Raw genomic sequence first — 18601 nt, 5'->3', positions numbered from 1 at the left:
ACAAATGCCATATCTGTAAAATGTGCCATTTCCTGGTTTAAAATAGAAGGGAAAGGAGTAAATATAAAGAATAGGCTTTGTAACATCATTGGTGGTGTAGGTTAGGGGTTGTAATTAAATCATGTATTGAATGACATTTTCTCATATTTTTATCTACTTCAGATACTAAAGACATACACATATGGGACTAGTTTTAAAAAGAAATCATTGACTTAAACCTCATCTTCAGGTGCACTCACCTCAAATATTTATTATAGGTATGTACTTTCTCTGGAGGTGACAACATACAGTTGGAAGCACACAAAATGACTTTCACACTTGTTGACTTATACAACCCTAGCTTCTTCCCTGACTGTCACCAGTCAGGGACATTTACAGTGTGTGTTTGCTTATATGCAAAGTATGATGTAAATAATGTTTGAAACAGGTTTATTATACTACAAAAAAATGATCAAATTACAGCTTTGTTTCATTGTTTAACATATGATACAAAACTTTTGATACTGCTTTGGTAATAAAATCAGAGAAGAATAACAACACATGAAGCACATCAGATGTCAAATATAAGTGTGTACAGAATGAACAAGTAAACAGGTGGATAGATACACAGATACACAGATAGATAGATAGATAGATAGATAGATAGATAGATAGATAGATAGATAGCCTCTCAACTGTCCCCGATTTTCAGATAGATATAGACAGACAAATTTGTGTCCATCTTTAAAGGAATCAGGCAATAAATTAAATGAAAGAAAAATTAAATTCAAGGGTTAAAAGCACAAATGTATGTGCTGTGTGTGTGCATGTGTGTGCATGTGATTTTTTTTTTTCTTTTTCAGAATATCGTGCAGTAAAACGAACAGTCTATCACAGCAAGTTTTATTAATAAAATATCCTTTTCAGGGTGTATGTGAATAACTATCTCTTCTTGGTTTCATGGGCTTTTGCTTTGAAGTTATAATTATTCACAATGCATGGTCCATGTCTGTTACACAAGAAAATTGATTAAATTGTAGACCTGCTATGCTCCTTAGGTACATCACAAAACTTGTGCACCTTTTTTGATGAATGCATAACAACATTTGATGCACAGAGAACTATAAGTTAAAAGCAAATGCACACAGAAGTGCATAAATAAATAAAATAAATAAATAAACAATAGTCAAGATCTCCCTGATTATGAACAGATGAACACAGGTCAATAAATCAGCTACAGATCAAGTTTACTATCACCTGGCCTAAAAAAAAAAAAAAAAACAAACACCTGTTGCACCCTACATTTTGCTACAGAAGCTACTATAAACAGAACTGAAGTAAAATAAGTAACAATAAAATCCAAAGATTAAAAATCAAGGTATCACATGTTCATGCACAACAAAGAGTAAGGTCTAACATAAAACGTTTTAGCAGAAAATAATGCTTTTTTGACGTGTACAACTAATTATTAATATTGAATGTCGCTATCATAGTCATAGTTATTTGCACACACCTATTGAAAAGTATAATTTCCTGGTAAAGTGTGTTATGTTTGCCATTATCCTGTTTGTAATAAGTGTATGTTGCATTGCAGAGAACATTCTGTCTCTCTCTCTTCTTTCTCCCAGTTTATCAGAGGCTAGTGGTCAGAAAGTTTTTGATATCCCTGCATTGCAGCATTTGTTATTTGACTTCAATCCCTCTATATTTCTTAATTATTAAATAACATGCTTCTTGCGCTTCATTTGAACAAGCACCACCCTTATTTAAAGATTTCATATCCAATCAAAACAAACGAAAAGTTCTACTTGACTACCGTTTTCCTTGTTTACAACAGCAGGTGCCTTTGCCTGCCCAGTTGCAATCTAAAGTGTTTTTTTTTTTTCTTATCTTTATTGGTCAGGTTCTTTCTTGGGCACAGACTATTTCCAGTTGAGGTCAGCAAAGAAAAACCTTAAAACAGTGCATAAGTATTAGCAACGTGTAAACTGTGTCCATGGCATGGCGGTTTACTGCAAAAGATTAAAGCAGTAAGCTGTTACCGAGTTTCATTTTGTAGTGCAGAATTGATTCACCCAGCCTCTATATGTGCACTCTGTGATTCTGGGCTAGTCCCAGGTCACCACAGAAAAGAAACATTTGCTTAGTGGGTACAGTGTCAACATATAATCAACAGTATTAATGTACAAATAAATGTGCTGGGGGGGGGATCCTGAAAGACAGCCTTAAAAACACAGAAAATATTAAAGGAATACATTGCATTTTCCGTATAAGAAGATTTGTAACCGAATGCAATACTATATGCAGTAAGACAACCAAATAAGGTAATTGTATAAAACGGAATTCCTTTAGCAAATTGCTGCAAGAGAAACCATATGCTTAGTAACAAGACATACAGTTCAGCTGCATTTGTGTGGAATAATTAGCAAGAAATACTTTTTGGTTAAGCAATTGTTCATTCAGAATTCCTTTTGTTACCTCATTTGATTAAAAAAAGAAAAGAGTTTATAAAAATCAGATGAGTACATAGTTACAATCAAACATAACTCAATATTAAGCACATATCCACTCAAAAGTATAAAGTCACCCTTATTAAATGAGCAGTTCCTAACTTCTCCCACTTACTGTATAGCAAGTTATCTATACTCCTCCTCAAAAGTGCCCTATCAGCTTTAGCCTTCTGTTTAATTCCACCTCACTTTGTATTTCTCATTTGATACATTTAATCTGCTAATTTTCTGTTTCTGTGTTTTTAAGTCCCCTTGTGCTTTAATCTGCATCTGTAACACACACACACACACACACACACACACACACACACACGTACGCGCGCGCACTCTCTCTCTCTCACACACACACACACACCCTAAACGCGCGCATAGCCGCACACATAGGCGCTTCTCTGTTTTTTCCTTTGATCACATTTAACACCTGCATTTGTTTTCCTCTGACTTTTTTCAGTTCAAGCAAATTCGTCATGAAATGCGTTCCATTTCACAAATAGTATTGTGTCTGTCGATCTTAAATTTTATAACTACCTCACTGGCATTTATTTGTAAACATCTCTTTATCGTAAGCATACGTAGCACACAGCCTTCCTTCTCCAAATGTGGCAAACTATCTCTCACAACGTGGAACAGTCGGGCAAAACGTGGAACTCGTACTGCTTTAGTCTTATTATCCGTTTCTTCATACTTAAAATATCCATTTAGATGATGAATTCATATAATTCAGTATAATTCAGTATTACTTACCATAGATACTTATAAAACAATATTAACAATGGATGTGTGTTTGACTCATTCAGTGTGGAACTGCGTGGAACGCAGAATTAAAATGAAGAGCGTCCGTAACTGTCCTCAAAACGTAAGAGCATTACGTTTCACAGTGTAGAAAAATGGACAAAATGTGCAACACTTTTTTTTTACTTAACACTTCACTACTTCAACTAGAAGCTCACAACGAGTTTAATAACGGTTTCTTCACTCTCAGAGAAAGTTCTATTGATTAAGTAATACGAAGTATTTATTTACATTGAAATTATATTTGTTTAACACATCTTAACATTGAATGCATGTTGTTAAACATATCTTAACATTGAATGTATGTTAGACTCTTTCGGTTTGAAACAGCATGGGACATCGATTTTTTAGGACTCAAAATGAGGTACGTTCCTTATAATGAGGCAAATTTAAGAAAAAATGTAAACAAATGTTGCCTTGTAAGCATTGTTGGGGTATTTGGAAATTAATGTTTGGGCACCTGACTCGAGTCATATTGCCTGCCACATTTCACTGCACTTGGTAAAAGTTATGACATAGAGTTATCACCTGTCGTTCTTTATGCAGGACAATCCCTGTGTTGGCAGTTGCGTCCTGTGGAAACAACGGTTAAATAAATAAATAAATATTACGTTTCCCGTGAGAGTTGCCGAAAATAATTATTTTGTACCTGAAACACCTTAGTGTGATATGAACCGGCAGAAACAATTCAAATTCTATTAAAATGAAGGTTTTAATTTTACTGTAAAGTGGAGTCTAGTCCTTTGCAATTGCTGCAGGAGGAGTCTGTGTTATAAAAGTATGTGTTTCTATAAAAAAGTCCCAATTTGGGCGTATGAAAAGGTGGGAACCCTACTGCCAAACAGTTTAACAGTTAAGTGACTGTTTAATATTTCATGCAAATATTTTGTTTTGCATTTTCCAAGTTATCCTTTTATGTCGTTCCATTTTTCTGTCATGTTCCTGTAGTTTGCTATCTTACCTAGAAATCACTGGATTTTTTTTTAGTTTGAGTTGTGTATTTCGCTTGGATATTTGTACTTATAAAGTAACGCTGACTGTTAATAACAAGTAAAATAATCTTCAGCATCTATAGTAGCATTAAATTAGCCATGCCCCTTTCCCATTCAGACTGTTAAGCCAGGTGTAAATTAAAATGAACGGCCTTCGGCATAGGCCAACTAGGCGGCCGCCTAGGGCGCCGCTCTAGAAGGGGCACTTTTCCAGTATGTATGTGGTGTGTAGGTAGACCAGGATAGGGGCACCGGCTGATGTTGTGGGGGGCGCCGTGGAGCCCTTTTGCCTAGGGCACCAGTTGACCTAAGGCCGCTCCTTATGAACCTACGCCACAAAGCAAACTAGGTGTGTTTGTTGTGACGGCATAGTTTCCTTACCTGTTCCACTTAAGCCCAAACCTTCTACCCTGAAGCATTCACCACCACACAGCCCGCGGTTATTGGATGCAAAGGACATTCTTGTTTACTCAATACGAACTGTGGAAGTCGGGGCAGAACAATCTATGAATTTTTATTTCAGTAATTTCGTCGGCGCTTTCACTCGTTTAGTTATTAATTTTTGCGTGCTGTTTGCTACATTTGTGTATGAGGAGCAACGCTGAAAATGCAACCTATTTTTCGGACATGTTGAATTAGCACAAGTGGTTTGACGGTAGGCCTCTCTGCCGTGGTTTACGTTGTATACAGCCGCATCGCAAACCTTTGTACTCAGCAGTGCTGCATAGTAACAGGACTAAATAATGCAATAATGTTTCGAAACTTATCTGCAACAGGACCTTAAGCATATTTCCTTCCAGGCTTTGGTAATTAAGTAATGAACTACCTTAGTCTACAAACTTTGTATTTTTCATTTTAATGATAATACGCCTTATTTAAAACTCGTTTACAGGGGCAGACTTCTGATCGCAAGTGACGGATGTGTTATAGCAGTTACACGTTTTCCCTTAAAAATACATAACACATCTTGTTTCCCTACTTGAATTGTTTTTATTATAAAGATTTAAGTACATTCGCGGAATTCAATTACATATGAACCAGTTAAGTTCCCTTGTTCCCTTTAGTGTAAACATCAATGCATTGCATTCCGTTCAGCAAACATACAAATATCTACCTCTACTATATAGATATAAATACAGGTATATAAATATAGATATAGTGGGACATTATTGGTACAAATGTCAGATTTTGCAGGTCAAAACATACCCACAGCCAGTACAAAGGACAGAACTTCACTTGTTTGCCTAAATAAAAGCTTATTCTTGTAACATTTTAGTTCCTTATTCTGTTTCTTATAAAATTTAGGTGTTTCAGATACATAATAACTGTTTCATGCAACTATTACATAAAATATAGGAAATAATTTTACCCTAAAATCTCAGGACATTTGCCATTTTTACAATTTTTTGCAGGACACAACTGCCCAACTCGCAAAGTGGGACAGGTGGTAACCCTATTTGCACTAATTTGCCAGGAAACTACAATTTTATGAAAAATGGGCCAAAAATATGAAGGAAAAGTCTGGACATTATGCGAAAATCTGTACAGTTGTGCGGTATGAGTCAGAGTATTGTGGCCCGATCGCTAAGTATGATTTTTGATGGATAGCCTCTCAACTGTCCCCGATTTTCAGGGCTGTCCCTGATTTTGACAAAATATTTAGCCCTGCCCGCCTTAATTCCTCCTAAAACTGATGACGTTTGGAGATATGATGAGTTACAATTAAATAATAACAACAATTAGAGTTATATACTTCTTTTACTTCAGAAACTGTATATTAATTCGTATTATCTTACTATGTTAAGATATCAAATTAACAGTACTAATGTTTTAAAAAGTGCCCCTAATTGTTTCTGGATATATCGTTGATACTGTTGAGATTTGTCCTTGTTTAGTTTATAGATATATTTTGATGTTTTCATTAAAAGCCTTAATGGAACTATATATAAGCAGAATTGAATCAGATTAGAAATACAGAAAAGTCAAAAATATCTATATATCTATCTATCTTGTATTTGTCTATTTATTTTAATTTGTTTACTGGGATAGTCCAGCTGGGCTAGCATTTCAGTGGAGGCCGAAAAGGTAATCTCCAGAAATAAATTATTGCATTTACAGAGTAGAGCGCAGCATATTAATAGTAAAAAAAGCAGGATATGACTTATGGTAATATAACGACTGAGGTGCTGCATTTAGTTATATACAACTGGGGTAAGACACCCAGAAATGAACATTATTGCCGTGATAATGTGACAGAAAAATATACTACACAGCACTACACAAACACGTTGTTGTATCTGAAGTGATTGAGATAGAAATATATAGCAAAGAGTATGGTAGTACTGCAAGCGCAAGGTAATATAGGAAGTCGTTTGTGCTGATGTTAAGAGTTTAAAATGTAATATTGTGCTTTAGTTAACTTGCAGACCTAAATGTAATAGATATTTTCAGTGTGCAAGCCAAAGTTGTATTTGTGGGCTGTGGGGTTGAAAAACGATACCCTTGTCCTTTCAGTTTTTGGTTAACACAAAAATCAGTTTTTGGTTAACACAAAATAAGAAGCATGCAATGTTCCCAGCAGCTAGAGACCTCAGCTCTGCACCCTTACCGTTCTTCTAGTAGTTTTTTTTTTTAGTTTTTACGCCTCGCGAACCCCATTATTGTTTGCCCCCCCCCCATGTATACGTGCTTACATACATACACAGACTCACATGTAACATACATGATGTATGTTGTATGAAACAGTTACTAGTTTTCTCAAGGTATCTGGAAAGGAATTTCCAGGAACAGTATGTTTTATAACTCAGTCTTAAACATAGACTTCAGGGTCATACAGCACCTAGAAACAAAAAGCTTCAGGGTCAGATAGTGCCAATAAACAAAAAACTGCCAGCAGCAACACGATTATTTTTCTTTTTTAATATATAAATCGTGTTAGTTCTTTGTATATCAATAATATGTGACACTGGGCCCGATGTCATGCCGTATTTACCCATGGTCCACCACTGTGACTCACTGTTACAGTATTTAACCACGTTAGATTACAGATCCATCTGTTCCCGGTAAGGGGTCGCCACAGCGGTTCACCTGTCCGCTCATGAGTGGCAGTGGAGTTTTACGGTGTCGAGTTGCCAGCCCGGCGCCCAAACTTCCTCAGAAGGCACACACACGGCCAATTTAGAGGGTCCAGTCCACTTACAGCATGTCTTTGGGATGTGGGAGGAAACCCAAGCACCCGGAGAAAACCCACACAACCACAGGGAGGACATGCAGACTCCGCACAGAAAGCACCCCGGCCTATTATCAAACCGGAGAACATCTTGCTGTGAGGCAGCAATGCTATCCAAATACATACATAAGATTTTTTTGTGTTGTGGTAGTTGAACTGCTGAAAGTGTCCAGTTTTAAAGTTTACAACCAGAAGTTAACACCAAGAACAGACACACACGTGCATAAGCAATGTGAATACATTGTGAGAGTATCGGACATTACTCGAATTGTGGGAATAATCCCCATAAATTTTAAAACGAAGAGCTTCAACGTCAGAAAAGCGTCCAGAAAACATCCTGATGTTTTGGCAGTTTTACACAACAGTTGGTTTACTTTTACACATATTATCGATTACAAATAGTAACATTATTGTAAATTCAATTGAGTTTTCTAGTAACGTATATACCATGGGTACTTCATATTTTGTTACCGATCACCAATGAAGGTAGACGGTCGTAGCTTATGTATAAAACAACTGTTAAGAGGAATAGAAAGACACCAAACTGTTCTTCATAAATAGTTATTATAGCTGAACATTAAAATTATTTGGTTACAACATTTCAGTAAAAATGTACACAAGGTGCAAGCAATACAAAGTCAAAGCGCAAGCAATGGAAGGACAAGCGATTCAAATATAATGTTTTGAAAAACATGTTTCTCACCAGTAAGCCTGTCTTTGGCGAATCGGCGACTGCTTTCCATCCATGGAAACGTCAAACTGCTCAGACCAGCCATGCTGCAAACTGCCTGGGGATGTGCAGGAGGGGCTGAAGGCAGAGGTCTGTGAGCCGGTACTCTAATAACCCCACCGCTAACGCTGCTGCCCCCAGACCCCGAGTTCACGTTAACATTCATGTTCATATTGACATTCATGTTCATGTTAACATTGTAAGATCCACCTAAGGCAGCCACCGAACATGCTGGGTTGTAACTGTGGCCATAGCCATTTGTGTATACACTATGAGAAGTCAACTGGTAGTCGGACTCATTGGCCCTACTAGGAACCATACAGCTGCTCTGCTGATCTGGTGAATTCAGGATCTGGTCGATGCCAAAACTAATAGGTTCATGCTGGGAATGAGGATGGCTTACTTGGTCCATACTGGTATGCTCCATATGATCAACTTTTGTTGACCGGGAATACAATCGCCAAATTCCTTTGAGTAGTTTCTTTGAAATCAAACGAAGTGGCAACGGCCCAAATAAAAATGTTCACCAAATCGGCTACTAAACCCTAACTGTATTTCCACAAAGCACCATTTTCTTACCAATTACTGAGTCCGGTTACTGTCTCTCAAATCAGCTTTGCTTTCAGTGAATAGTTACATCCACATAGAGGAGAGGAACTCCAACCACATTTCTCACTGCAATTCACTCCTCACTGTACAGTAGCATAAATTCCCTTTCTCAAGAGCCCATACAAATCCTCTCCTGCAATTGTTCGATCCTTGGCTTCTTCCCAAGCTTTTTCGGTGTCAAATACCAGCATCCCAGAAAAGTTGTACAACCAGGGGAATTCTTCATTAATACAAAGTCTTCCTCTAAATACGTGACCACATGCCCGCGTGTAGCAATCCAGTGTTTCCAGTCTTGCACAAACTTTTCTTTCTAATTTCATTTATCCATTTTTTATGAGGTTAGCTTGACATATAGTCAGGTGCGTTTATTGAATGCATTTAATATATTTTCATATTTCCAATGCACAATTACCGGAATATACCTCAAAGTCTATTTGCCCGGCTCATCTCCGTCAGTGAAAGGCAAAATAAAATTAAGAACATAATTTTTTTCTTCACTAAATTGTCTTCCTGGGACGCCACAGTTTTAAGCCCTTCCCATATGTTTTGTGATGGCTACATAGATTGGTTCTTACTGCTGATGACTCATCAGAGCTTAGGTAACTGGGTGTGACAAATGCCAGCCCCTTAAAGACAACCACGATTTGCTAGCCATTTCTGCTTAAGATATAGCCTAAGTCTCGAAGGGTGGATGGGTTGATGACAAGTCCATGCGTGACAAAGTACGGGGAACATTTCTGCACATTTAAAGATGTCAAGAGAGCATCTGCGGATTCTTGTGACAGTCTAGTCTGTTTCCTACAAAAGCGCCTTCGCCGTGCTTTTGTATGCTTGAACAATATTCAGATGATTCTCCTAAATATGGCAGTTATTATTATAAGTGACAGGTTTTGTTTGCAGCATACTAACGGGAGAAGATTATATAATGTACCTCATAAAGGTAAGTTACTATAACTAATGCATTTATAGAACTCAGTCTCCACGTGTATAACTAGCGGGACATACATGTGTACTCGTTATTTTTGTCTTTTAAATAGAAAGATGCATGTTTAATAGTTAGAAGATGATAGAAGGGACTCTTTAACCGGATGCATCAGCACATAGATAAATGCCACAAGGTTTAAAGAAAAAAATCCACATGGTTTAAATGATACCTTCAACTTATTTACGTGCGCACCGTTCTTTTTTTTCATTAGAATTGTAAACAAAATAACTGGTTCTACATAACACTTGCTGCAGTAAAATACAGTTACAGTTCTACGTACAGCGAACAATATAGTCAAATCTTTTCAGCAGGGCATACTACCATATAATGTCACAATAAAATAAATCAATTTGTAATTGTTTACTCAATTCCAAACGATGTAAATGCAACTATCCATCCGTCTATATGTCTATCGAGATAGAGAGAAAGAAATGACAAGCACATGCTAGCTTTAGTTATATCATTTCTTTGGATAAATATTTTGAATGCAAACATCACTACTGTCCACGGTTGTCAATGACATGCTTATTTCTGGCTCAGACTTTTTCTTCTGTCCTTTCTAAAATCAGCTATTTAATGAGACAAAATGATAGATTATATTTAGTTAAAAACGACAATCCTTCCAGTTGCACACTTCTTTTACTCAAGTATTTTTAAGTGAAGTCGTGTTGTACTGTCAGTTTTCTAAGCTAATGATGTTATTTTATAAAAACTGCCCATGATTTAAAATCTTACTCCAGATTATTTTTGGTTTTGCTCCTATTCCGAAAAAAAAAAACGGCGAGAGATTGTTTATTACTTTGATCAAATCATTGGGAACAAATATGTGGTTTTAAAATATTCCCGTTAGTAATAATAATAAATGCTATTTAGAGTGGAATATACACATACCTCTCAACCTCTTAGAATAAGAAATATGGACAAAGCTTAAAAGAATAGGTACAAAAGCCCAAAAATAAGGACATATTTTAAATATAAGTGGCTAGATTATTAGGATTTGTGCTAGCACGCATTTTCTGAAGGATATGAAGACTGTAACTCAAATGTATGTCATTATTTAGTTACTTCGATCCGTAGTGATTTGCCAGAAAACCACAATTTTATGAAAAAATGGACCAAAACTATGAGGCAAAAATCTGGACATTCTGCGAAAATACTTTGCCCGTTCGATCCTCAGTTAGAGCGTCTTCTGTGTGGCGACATGCGTAAACGGGCGTTCCTTCGTGGAAGGTTGTGCGTTAGGCCCGGCAAGCCAGCACGTAAAACTCTACTTCCAATCATTAGCGTACCGGAGTTCTGCTGTGGTGACCCTTAACCGGGAAAAGCCGAAAGACACAAACAAACAAACGTGTATGTGGTAGGACCCATAGCACAGTGCCCGAACTGCGTAAATGTCATAGATAGTGTCTTGAACTGAGAGCTGACAGACCTACACAGGTTTGTGTGTTCAGCCCCATTTTTATAACTGTGAACGTTATAGTCTTAATCATACAGTCTGTGACTGTCAAAGTAAACATTATTTGATTAAAATGAAGAATGGTCTACATTAGATTTCAATAAACCAGTTAGTATATTTAAACGTATGACAACCAATAGTTTTTCTTTAAGTACTGCGCCTACTAGTTTGTAAGGAATTGTATGAAACCAAAATCTGATACTTTTAATTTTATGTTTGGGGGAAATAATTATCTTTTCAGACATTTTGAATTGAATACTGCTTAGCTATTGCTAGCAAAAGAGCTACGTATATAAAAAGTCAGTATAACACAATGAAGTAAACCAGTTTTTCTTAATTATTGATTGCTAACGAGGCCCTGTTTTTGAAATATTTAAAATAACATTTCGTTAAGTTTCGGTGTATATTACACTTCCATTTGTTGGGCATATATTACAAATTAAAATAATTCTTCATTATTAGTAATTAGTAATTTATATTCCCCACCCTGACACCCTATTTACCATTGCATATTTTCTGATACAGTTACTTAATGTTCCTCTTCTTAATCATTTCTTAGTACTGAAAAACTACCAATTAAAGACTCAATACCGTATAATGTTTAGAGCTATAAAACCGGCCATCAGTTTCTGTATATGCACGCCACCGTCTCTCTCGTAAACGATCACACATATCTTATTTCAAGAGTTAAAACTTGCATTATTTGACAAACTCTTATACCTGTCTTGAACGTTGAAGACTATTCATCCGTGCTTAAAAGAAAAAAATGTGATAGATTAGTAAATGATAAGTCTTGAATTAGCAATATGTTTTTGAAAAGTAAGTTCACTGACTTATGAAAAACAGGTAAGGAACTAACTAGGAGTATCTATCTATCTATCTATCTATCTATCTATCTATCTACTTACCTTTTATCTAAACAAAATACTAGCTGCAAGACTATTTATAAATTACTAGATCATTTAATGTATATATATGTGTGTGTGTGTGTGTGTGTGTGTGTGTGTGTGTGTGTGCATAATCGTTTTTGCTTCCTTGAAAGAACTAAAATAAATGAAAATTTGCAACCACTCTACGTCTGCCCAAATACGGTTTAAGGACAAACTATTACAAAAGTGGAGTATGAATAATCCCATTCATAAAAATCACTTTCACTGGTGTCACATCTCATTAGATGTTTATGGCCCTGCGGGAAAATCAGATGCTTCCAAACATATTCCACTGTATCGCTTTACTTATTCTTTGCTGTTAGGTAGGACAGTCTAAAATAACAAAGTATGCTTTGATTGCAATTATTAAAAACAATAAAAAGTAAAAATGGAACCTTTAAATGTATCACTAGAGTAGAATGGGTAAAGTTATTGTTAATTTTTTTAGAGCACACACACACACACACATTAAATAGTAACCGTAATGAGTAAATTCATTGCTAACAAAGAAAGAGAAAAAGATAGAGATTAAGCATTGCATGGACCCTTCTTTCTTTAACATAGTAGTTTTTTTTTCAACCAATTCAGATTCGGGGAGATATAGCAACCCCATCCATTACTTACAACAGCCTGCGACAGTGAGCCGCGTGTAGCTCAAAGGCTTACACGATAGTGATGCATTAAAATTATTAATATATTTGTGGATGAATGAATTAATTAATTTTATTAAGTCAATTAATTCTTTCAGTAGTGTTCATAGAGGAATGATACAATTGGATAGAAAGATACGCTCAATAATATTTTATTTTCTACTTCCCATATAGATACCATGATTCGTTTTAAAGGAAGTTAAAACCCAAATCGGGATTGTACGGGAATGTTATTCCTTATTATTGGAATGCTTCCCGAAAGGACCGTCATAGCTCGCAACCTTCTGACTGCAAAACGTCTGATGTATGAAACTACTTGTCATTATGTGCAGCAAATGAGAAATTTGTAAAATCTCTTATAAAAATTTAACTTGGACGTTCAGATTATTGTTCAATGTGTTAATTCAGGCATAGGAAAAGTTTTGACGGTGAACAAAAAAAAATCGTATAAATTGTCATTGATATTTGTTAAAAATTCTTAACAATGAATGTGTGAGAGACACACACCTCCCAAATGTACCTTATTTTAAGGATATCCCTAATTTTGACTCTAAATTCAGCTCTGTCCCTGTTAATCTCTCCTAGAGCTACTGAGTTTTGACAAAAAAGGTGGTGACTCAAACTTAATACACGACAGTAGCTAGAGTGATATATTTCTTTTTCTTCAGTAAATGTATATCAGTTCAGATTGTCTTATTTTGTCAATGTCTTAAATTAGTAATAGTAATATTTTAAAATTGTCCCTGATTACTTCTGGATTTGTCACTGATTCTTTGAGAAATATGGACTTATTTAATGCAGAACTACGAGAAAAAAATGGGAAAACAAGGAATTTTTACGACTCAAAAATGATAAACCTTCCACATAATGTGGTAATCTTGAAAGGGATGTATAAGATATCTATAGTTTTCAGTTATTGTTATTTATTTTTATGTATTTATTTAGTTTGTATTATGAAGTTCCTCCATGTGGTATTAACTCCCCCACGCACTCCAGGTCCTGACTTTCAAACACACCCAGGTGAGGCATTTCCTTACAAACCAGAAAGCTTCACTGTCCTAATAACATACAAGACAAACACAAAGACGGCTACTGAGGCCTTTCTGAACAATTTAGGTATTTCAACTCTGTTTTTTTTTCTTTCACTGAATAGTTGACTCTTTTCAACCTTTTTGTACGGGCTTGCTATTAAAAAGTACAAAATAAAGTACTCTGTCTCAGAATGGGTTGGATTCGACAGGTATGGAATGGTAAAGTGCTTGAAGTGATTAGACATAAGGCTCAGAATTAAGAGGTCAACAGGGCATGCTTTATAACCCTCGCGTCCGACTTTGGTCATCTGGTGCCCTAGGCAAAAGGGCTCCACAGTGCCCCCCCCCCCCATACCACCCAGTACCCTCATACTGGTCTACCAACACCACCCCGATTACACTTTTCTTCATTTTATCACAGCTTATTTTACTCTTAAAATTTTCCTGTATTCATTCAGCATATTTTTAAGAAACAATTTATTTCCTACAAAACACAGCGTATCTTACTCTTCAGCTTTTCCTGTATTCATTCAACACATTTTAAGAAATAATTTCTTTACTACAAAATAAATAGTAAAAGCACTGGAAAAGCGCCTCTGCTAGAGTGGCGCCCCAGCGGCCTAAGCCCTAATCCCCCTTAGTTATCTACTAATGTGCCAAGAGCTTTAGAAATAATCCCTTAGCAACAGTAACGAAAGTGAATCAATATTTTGCTGTATAACTTACTATGCTGCTTTTCTAAACATGCACTCCAGTCACTCGTGGTTTCTGTAGCGGCTCTATTAATGTGAGCGGATTGCTAATCCAGCGCCCAACCCTCCTTCGCCGGAGTGCGACTGCACACTCGTACCTAGGGCCAATTTAGAGTGTCCAATTCACTTTACTACAAGTCTTCGAAATGTGGGATGAAACCATAGCTCCCAGAAGAAATCCAGGCGAACACAGGAAGGACATTCGAACTCCGCACAAAAGGCACCCCAGCCGCTGAGAATAGAACCGGACAGCCTCTGAGTATAAGATGACAATGCTAACCGCTGCACCAATGCGCCGCCTAGGGATAGCTGTACCTGTCCAAAATTAATGTTTTATGAGGAGCAGTCATTAGGGTTGCCACTTTTTCAAATGGGCAAAGTGGGACATTTTTGGTACAAACATCAGATTTTACAGGCCGACACATACCCACGGTCAGTGCAAAAGTTAGAACTTAAATTTTTTGCCTAAATAAAAACTTATTCTTGTAGCATTTTAGTTGCTTATTCTGTTTCTTATAACATTTAGGTATTTTAGATACAGAATAAGTGTTTTATGCAACTATTACATAACATATAGGAAATAATTTTGTCATAAAATCTCAGGACATTTGCCATTTTTACAATTTTTTTTGTCAGGACACAACTGCCCAAAGAGGGACTGTTCCTCGCAAAGTGGGACAGGTGGTAACCCTAGCAGTCATTTTATCCTTATATGGAGTAATGGGGTCCATCAGAACTTTGTTACTTTATTGTATCCACATAGGATTAAATAACCAAGTATCCCCCAACACAAAAAATGAAAAGGCATTAATCACATGATATACTATGATCTTAGGATATACCGCTTAAAAATAGACTTCTCGGCATAGGGTAACCCCTTGTCCCACTTTGCGCAGTAGTGTCCTGCAAAAAAAATGTAAAAATGGCAAATGTCCTGCGATTTTATGACAAAATTATTTCATATATTTGATGTAATAGTTGCATAAAACAGTTATGTTGTACCTGAAACACCTAAATGTTATAAGAAATGGAATAAGCAACTAAAATGTTACAAGAATAAGCTTTTATTTAGGAAAAAGTGAAGTTCTGTCCTTTGTACTGGCCGTGGATGTTTTGGCCTGCAAAATCTGACTTTTGTGCCAAAAATGTCCCACTTTGGGCATTTGAAAAGGTGGCAACCCTATCTTGGCAACTATATACATAACTAAAGTTCTATAATGAGTTTTCCTCCCCCTCACACAGAAAGTTTAACACACATGCCGAAACACTGCTCCCAAGACAAGTCTAACGATAAATATTTGGTGCACCATATCTCAGTTTATCTACCTGCAGCGAGTGTTAAATTATATTGTTTAGAACTAAGACGGATTATGTCACAACATCGTAAATTATGGTGCCATCTTTCAATAATTCTATCTGCCAATCAAATAGCATTACCTCCGTAACGCACCATGCACCTGCGTTTTATATCAAATAAGTAGTGTCTTGGTGAACTTCAACTAGTGCATTGAAATTGGAAAGTATACATTTCCACACCACACTGATGAAAGACTTATCCTGACAAAGAGTTACGACTCTGAAATTAAGATGTATTTATTTAGATAGTTGGTTACTTACTTATTTATTTGCTTGCTTTTTTATTTATTTATTTATGAAATAGTCTGACTGACCAGTAACACTTTTCAACACAGACCAGAAAAGCTGGATAGAAAATAATAGAAATAAAATGAAAACAATTATATGCCAAGATGCAATTACACGTTTAAAATACATGATCGATGTAATCAGCACCCATTTTCAACACAGACAAGCAAAGTAGGTATAATAGAATAGAAATAAGATGACCATAATTATATGTCAAGATACAAATGAAAGTCTAAAATACATTATTAATGTAATCGACACCACTTTCGTACTATAAGCAGATGCACAAATTTGAGAGCATGCAAGTTGTAGTAAAGTATGAAGTCATATGACTGCTGATGAAATTTGACAGAGGTATGCATATGATGATTGTTGTTTTGAATTAGACACCACTTGCAAATAACAGCAAGCCAAGATACAATAGTAAAGCACTGAATACATGATGATTAAAAAAATAAATACATATTAAATACTTTTCTTCTCTAAACCCCACGAATAAAACAAAACTAACTTTAAAATTATCTACTTTCATAGCACAGTAATATAAGTTGTTCTACAAATTAATCTATTAGATGACAACCTTAAATTTGATTTGCGAATTCGATGCATAATTAAAAAAAAAACCTTACCAGAAACTAGGAATTTTATAAAGAGCAAAAACTATTCTATATAACATCAATCTTCACCAATCTTCAGGCTACACTAAGAACTAAGCTAGAACAAAACTGCAAAATTTGCTGCTTACAAACAATAGAAACCACCACTATTCTTCAGTAAAACCATTACATTGGGTTGAATTACCCACCATCTTAAGTATGGTCAGCTGTTTGTGACTTATGGAATAATATAGCTATCTTCAAAATACCCCAAACTAAGCAACACTGACCACTATGCTCATATGATAAAACAACTTGCCATCCACAAATGTGAGAAGTCAGTAGCAAATGTATTATACTCTAGCTGCATTGCCAGATCTTGGAACTCAGTTTTACTTGGACTAAGGTGCACATCTAACTTTAACAATTTAAATCTACACTAAAATAATTTCTAACTCAATCTTGCTTTTGTTCTTGCTCTACAATTGGATAAACACTTATTATATTTTTCTTCCGGATTCACCAGCTAAATCCATAAACAAAAACACTTAAGTCCACCACTTAACATGATGTGGAGACATTCTTACATTTTGTATATATTGTAAGTATTTATCACATTTTATTTTACTCATCTTCACTGTTGCACAATCTTCTCATTATATATATATATATATATATATATATATATATATATATATATATATATAATATACATTACTAGTCTTCCCTTATACCTACTACTCCTGCATTTATTTAATTTAATCAGCTATTTCATCATTGCTTTCTTGTCTACAATCATATACCAGTTTTCACTGTTACATTTTCTATAACTTCCTATCCACATACCATAATCTTTTAATTTCCTTGTATTTTTCTTTCCCTCCTTTCTCACAATTTCCACCATCTTATTCAATATATCCAATATGTGTCCTGCTGCTCTGTTATAATGTCCTTGTCATTTAATCATTCTCTTTATTTTGCTGTAGCAACCACATTATTCTGTTTTTATATCTTTGCCAGGAAATCATTCCCCCAGATTTAATAACATCCATGTAGGAATAGTGTAGAGCCTACATGGATGTTACCGTGTCCGTGTATGCAGATCCCCCTCAGTAGTGTGCCATGCATATTAATGAAGGTGCGTTACTGAGGGAGAACCGGAGAAGGCGGTATTGAATCAGTGTAGGGAGTGTGTCACTAACTGTGTCCATAGATGAGTAACACACCCCCTGCACTGTCCAAGCGCCTGACAGCAATGAATTCAATCTTATAATAATTACTTTTTTAAAGTTTGCCTGACACGGCGTGGTGCACAGGGATTGACACATGCCAGACATTTCAAAATAGAAACAGGATGCATTTAATTTATGATTCAAAGGTCAAGTTTAAGCATAGCTGAGTGGGTTTGCGTATCATGGCGTGGTGCTTAACAGTGCTCAAACATAGCTAAGAGGTATATGTAAAAGTATAGTAGCATTCTACATATCCATGTATATAAGTGGATAGACTTATGACCTCCTGTGCAGTAGGTGCAAGATTTGAATGCATCAAAGGGAAATTAAGCAATTATTTTCACAAGATAAATTATGCAAATTATTTTTAAAGCATGATCTGCTGTGCTCAGCTAAACTCTGCTAAGTATTGCTAATCCATGATAAGCACTGCTTAAACAATTTCTGTTTAAAGAAGAATTGCACTCACAGACTCAAAAAACATG

At 35.9% G+C, this 18601-nt stretch overlaps 1 protein-coding gene across 1 annotated transcript in view; it reads right to left on the bottom strand.

The window, feature by feature from the left end:
* TLX2 (T cell leukemia homeobox 2) overlaps window positions 1–9302 on the bottom strand; it is a 327434-nt gene extending 318132 nt beyond the window's left edge. The window contains exon 1 of the mRNA XM_044064287.1: window positions 8206–9302. Within this exon, the coding sequence (XP_043920222.1) occupies window positions 8206–8659 (454 nt within the window). The 5' untranslated portion in view covers window positions 8660–9302. The remainder of the gene's footprint in view (window positions 1–8205) is intronic.
* Window positions 9303–18601: the final 9299 nt, after the last annotated feature.

The sequence above is a fragment of the Protopterus annectens genome, chromosome 2.part2 (assembly GCF_019279795.1).
Source record: "Protopterus annectens isolate FY-2018-M chromosome 2.part2, PAN1.0, whole genome shotgun sequence".
Lineage (NCBI taxonomy): Eukaryota > Metazoa > Chordata > Ceratodontiformes > Protopteridae > Protopterus > Protopterus annectens.
This window is presented reverse-complemented; position numbering and strand designations above follow the sequence as displayed.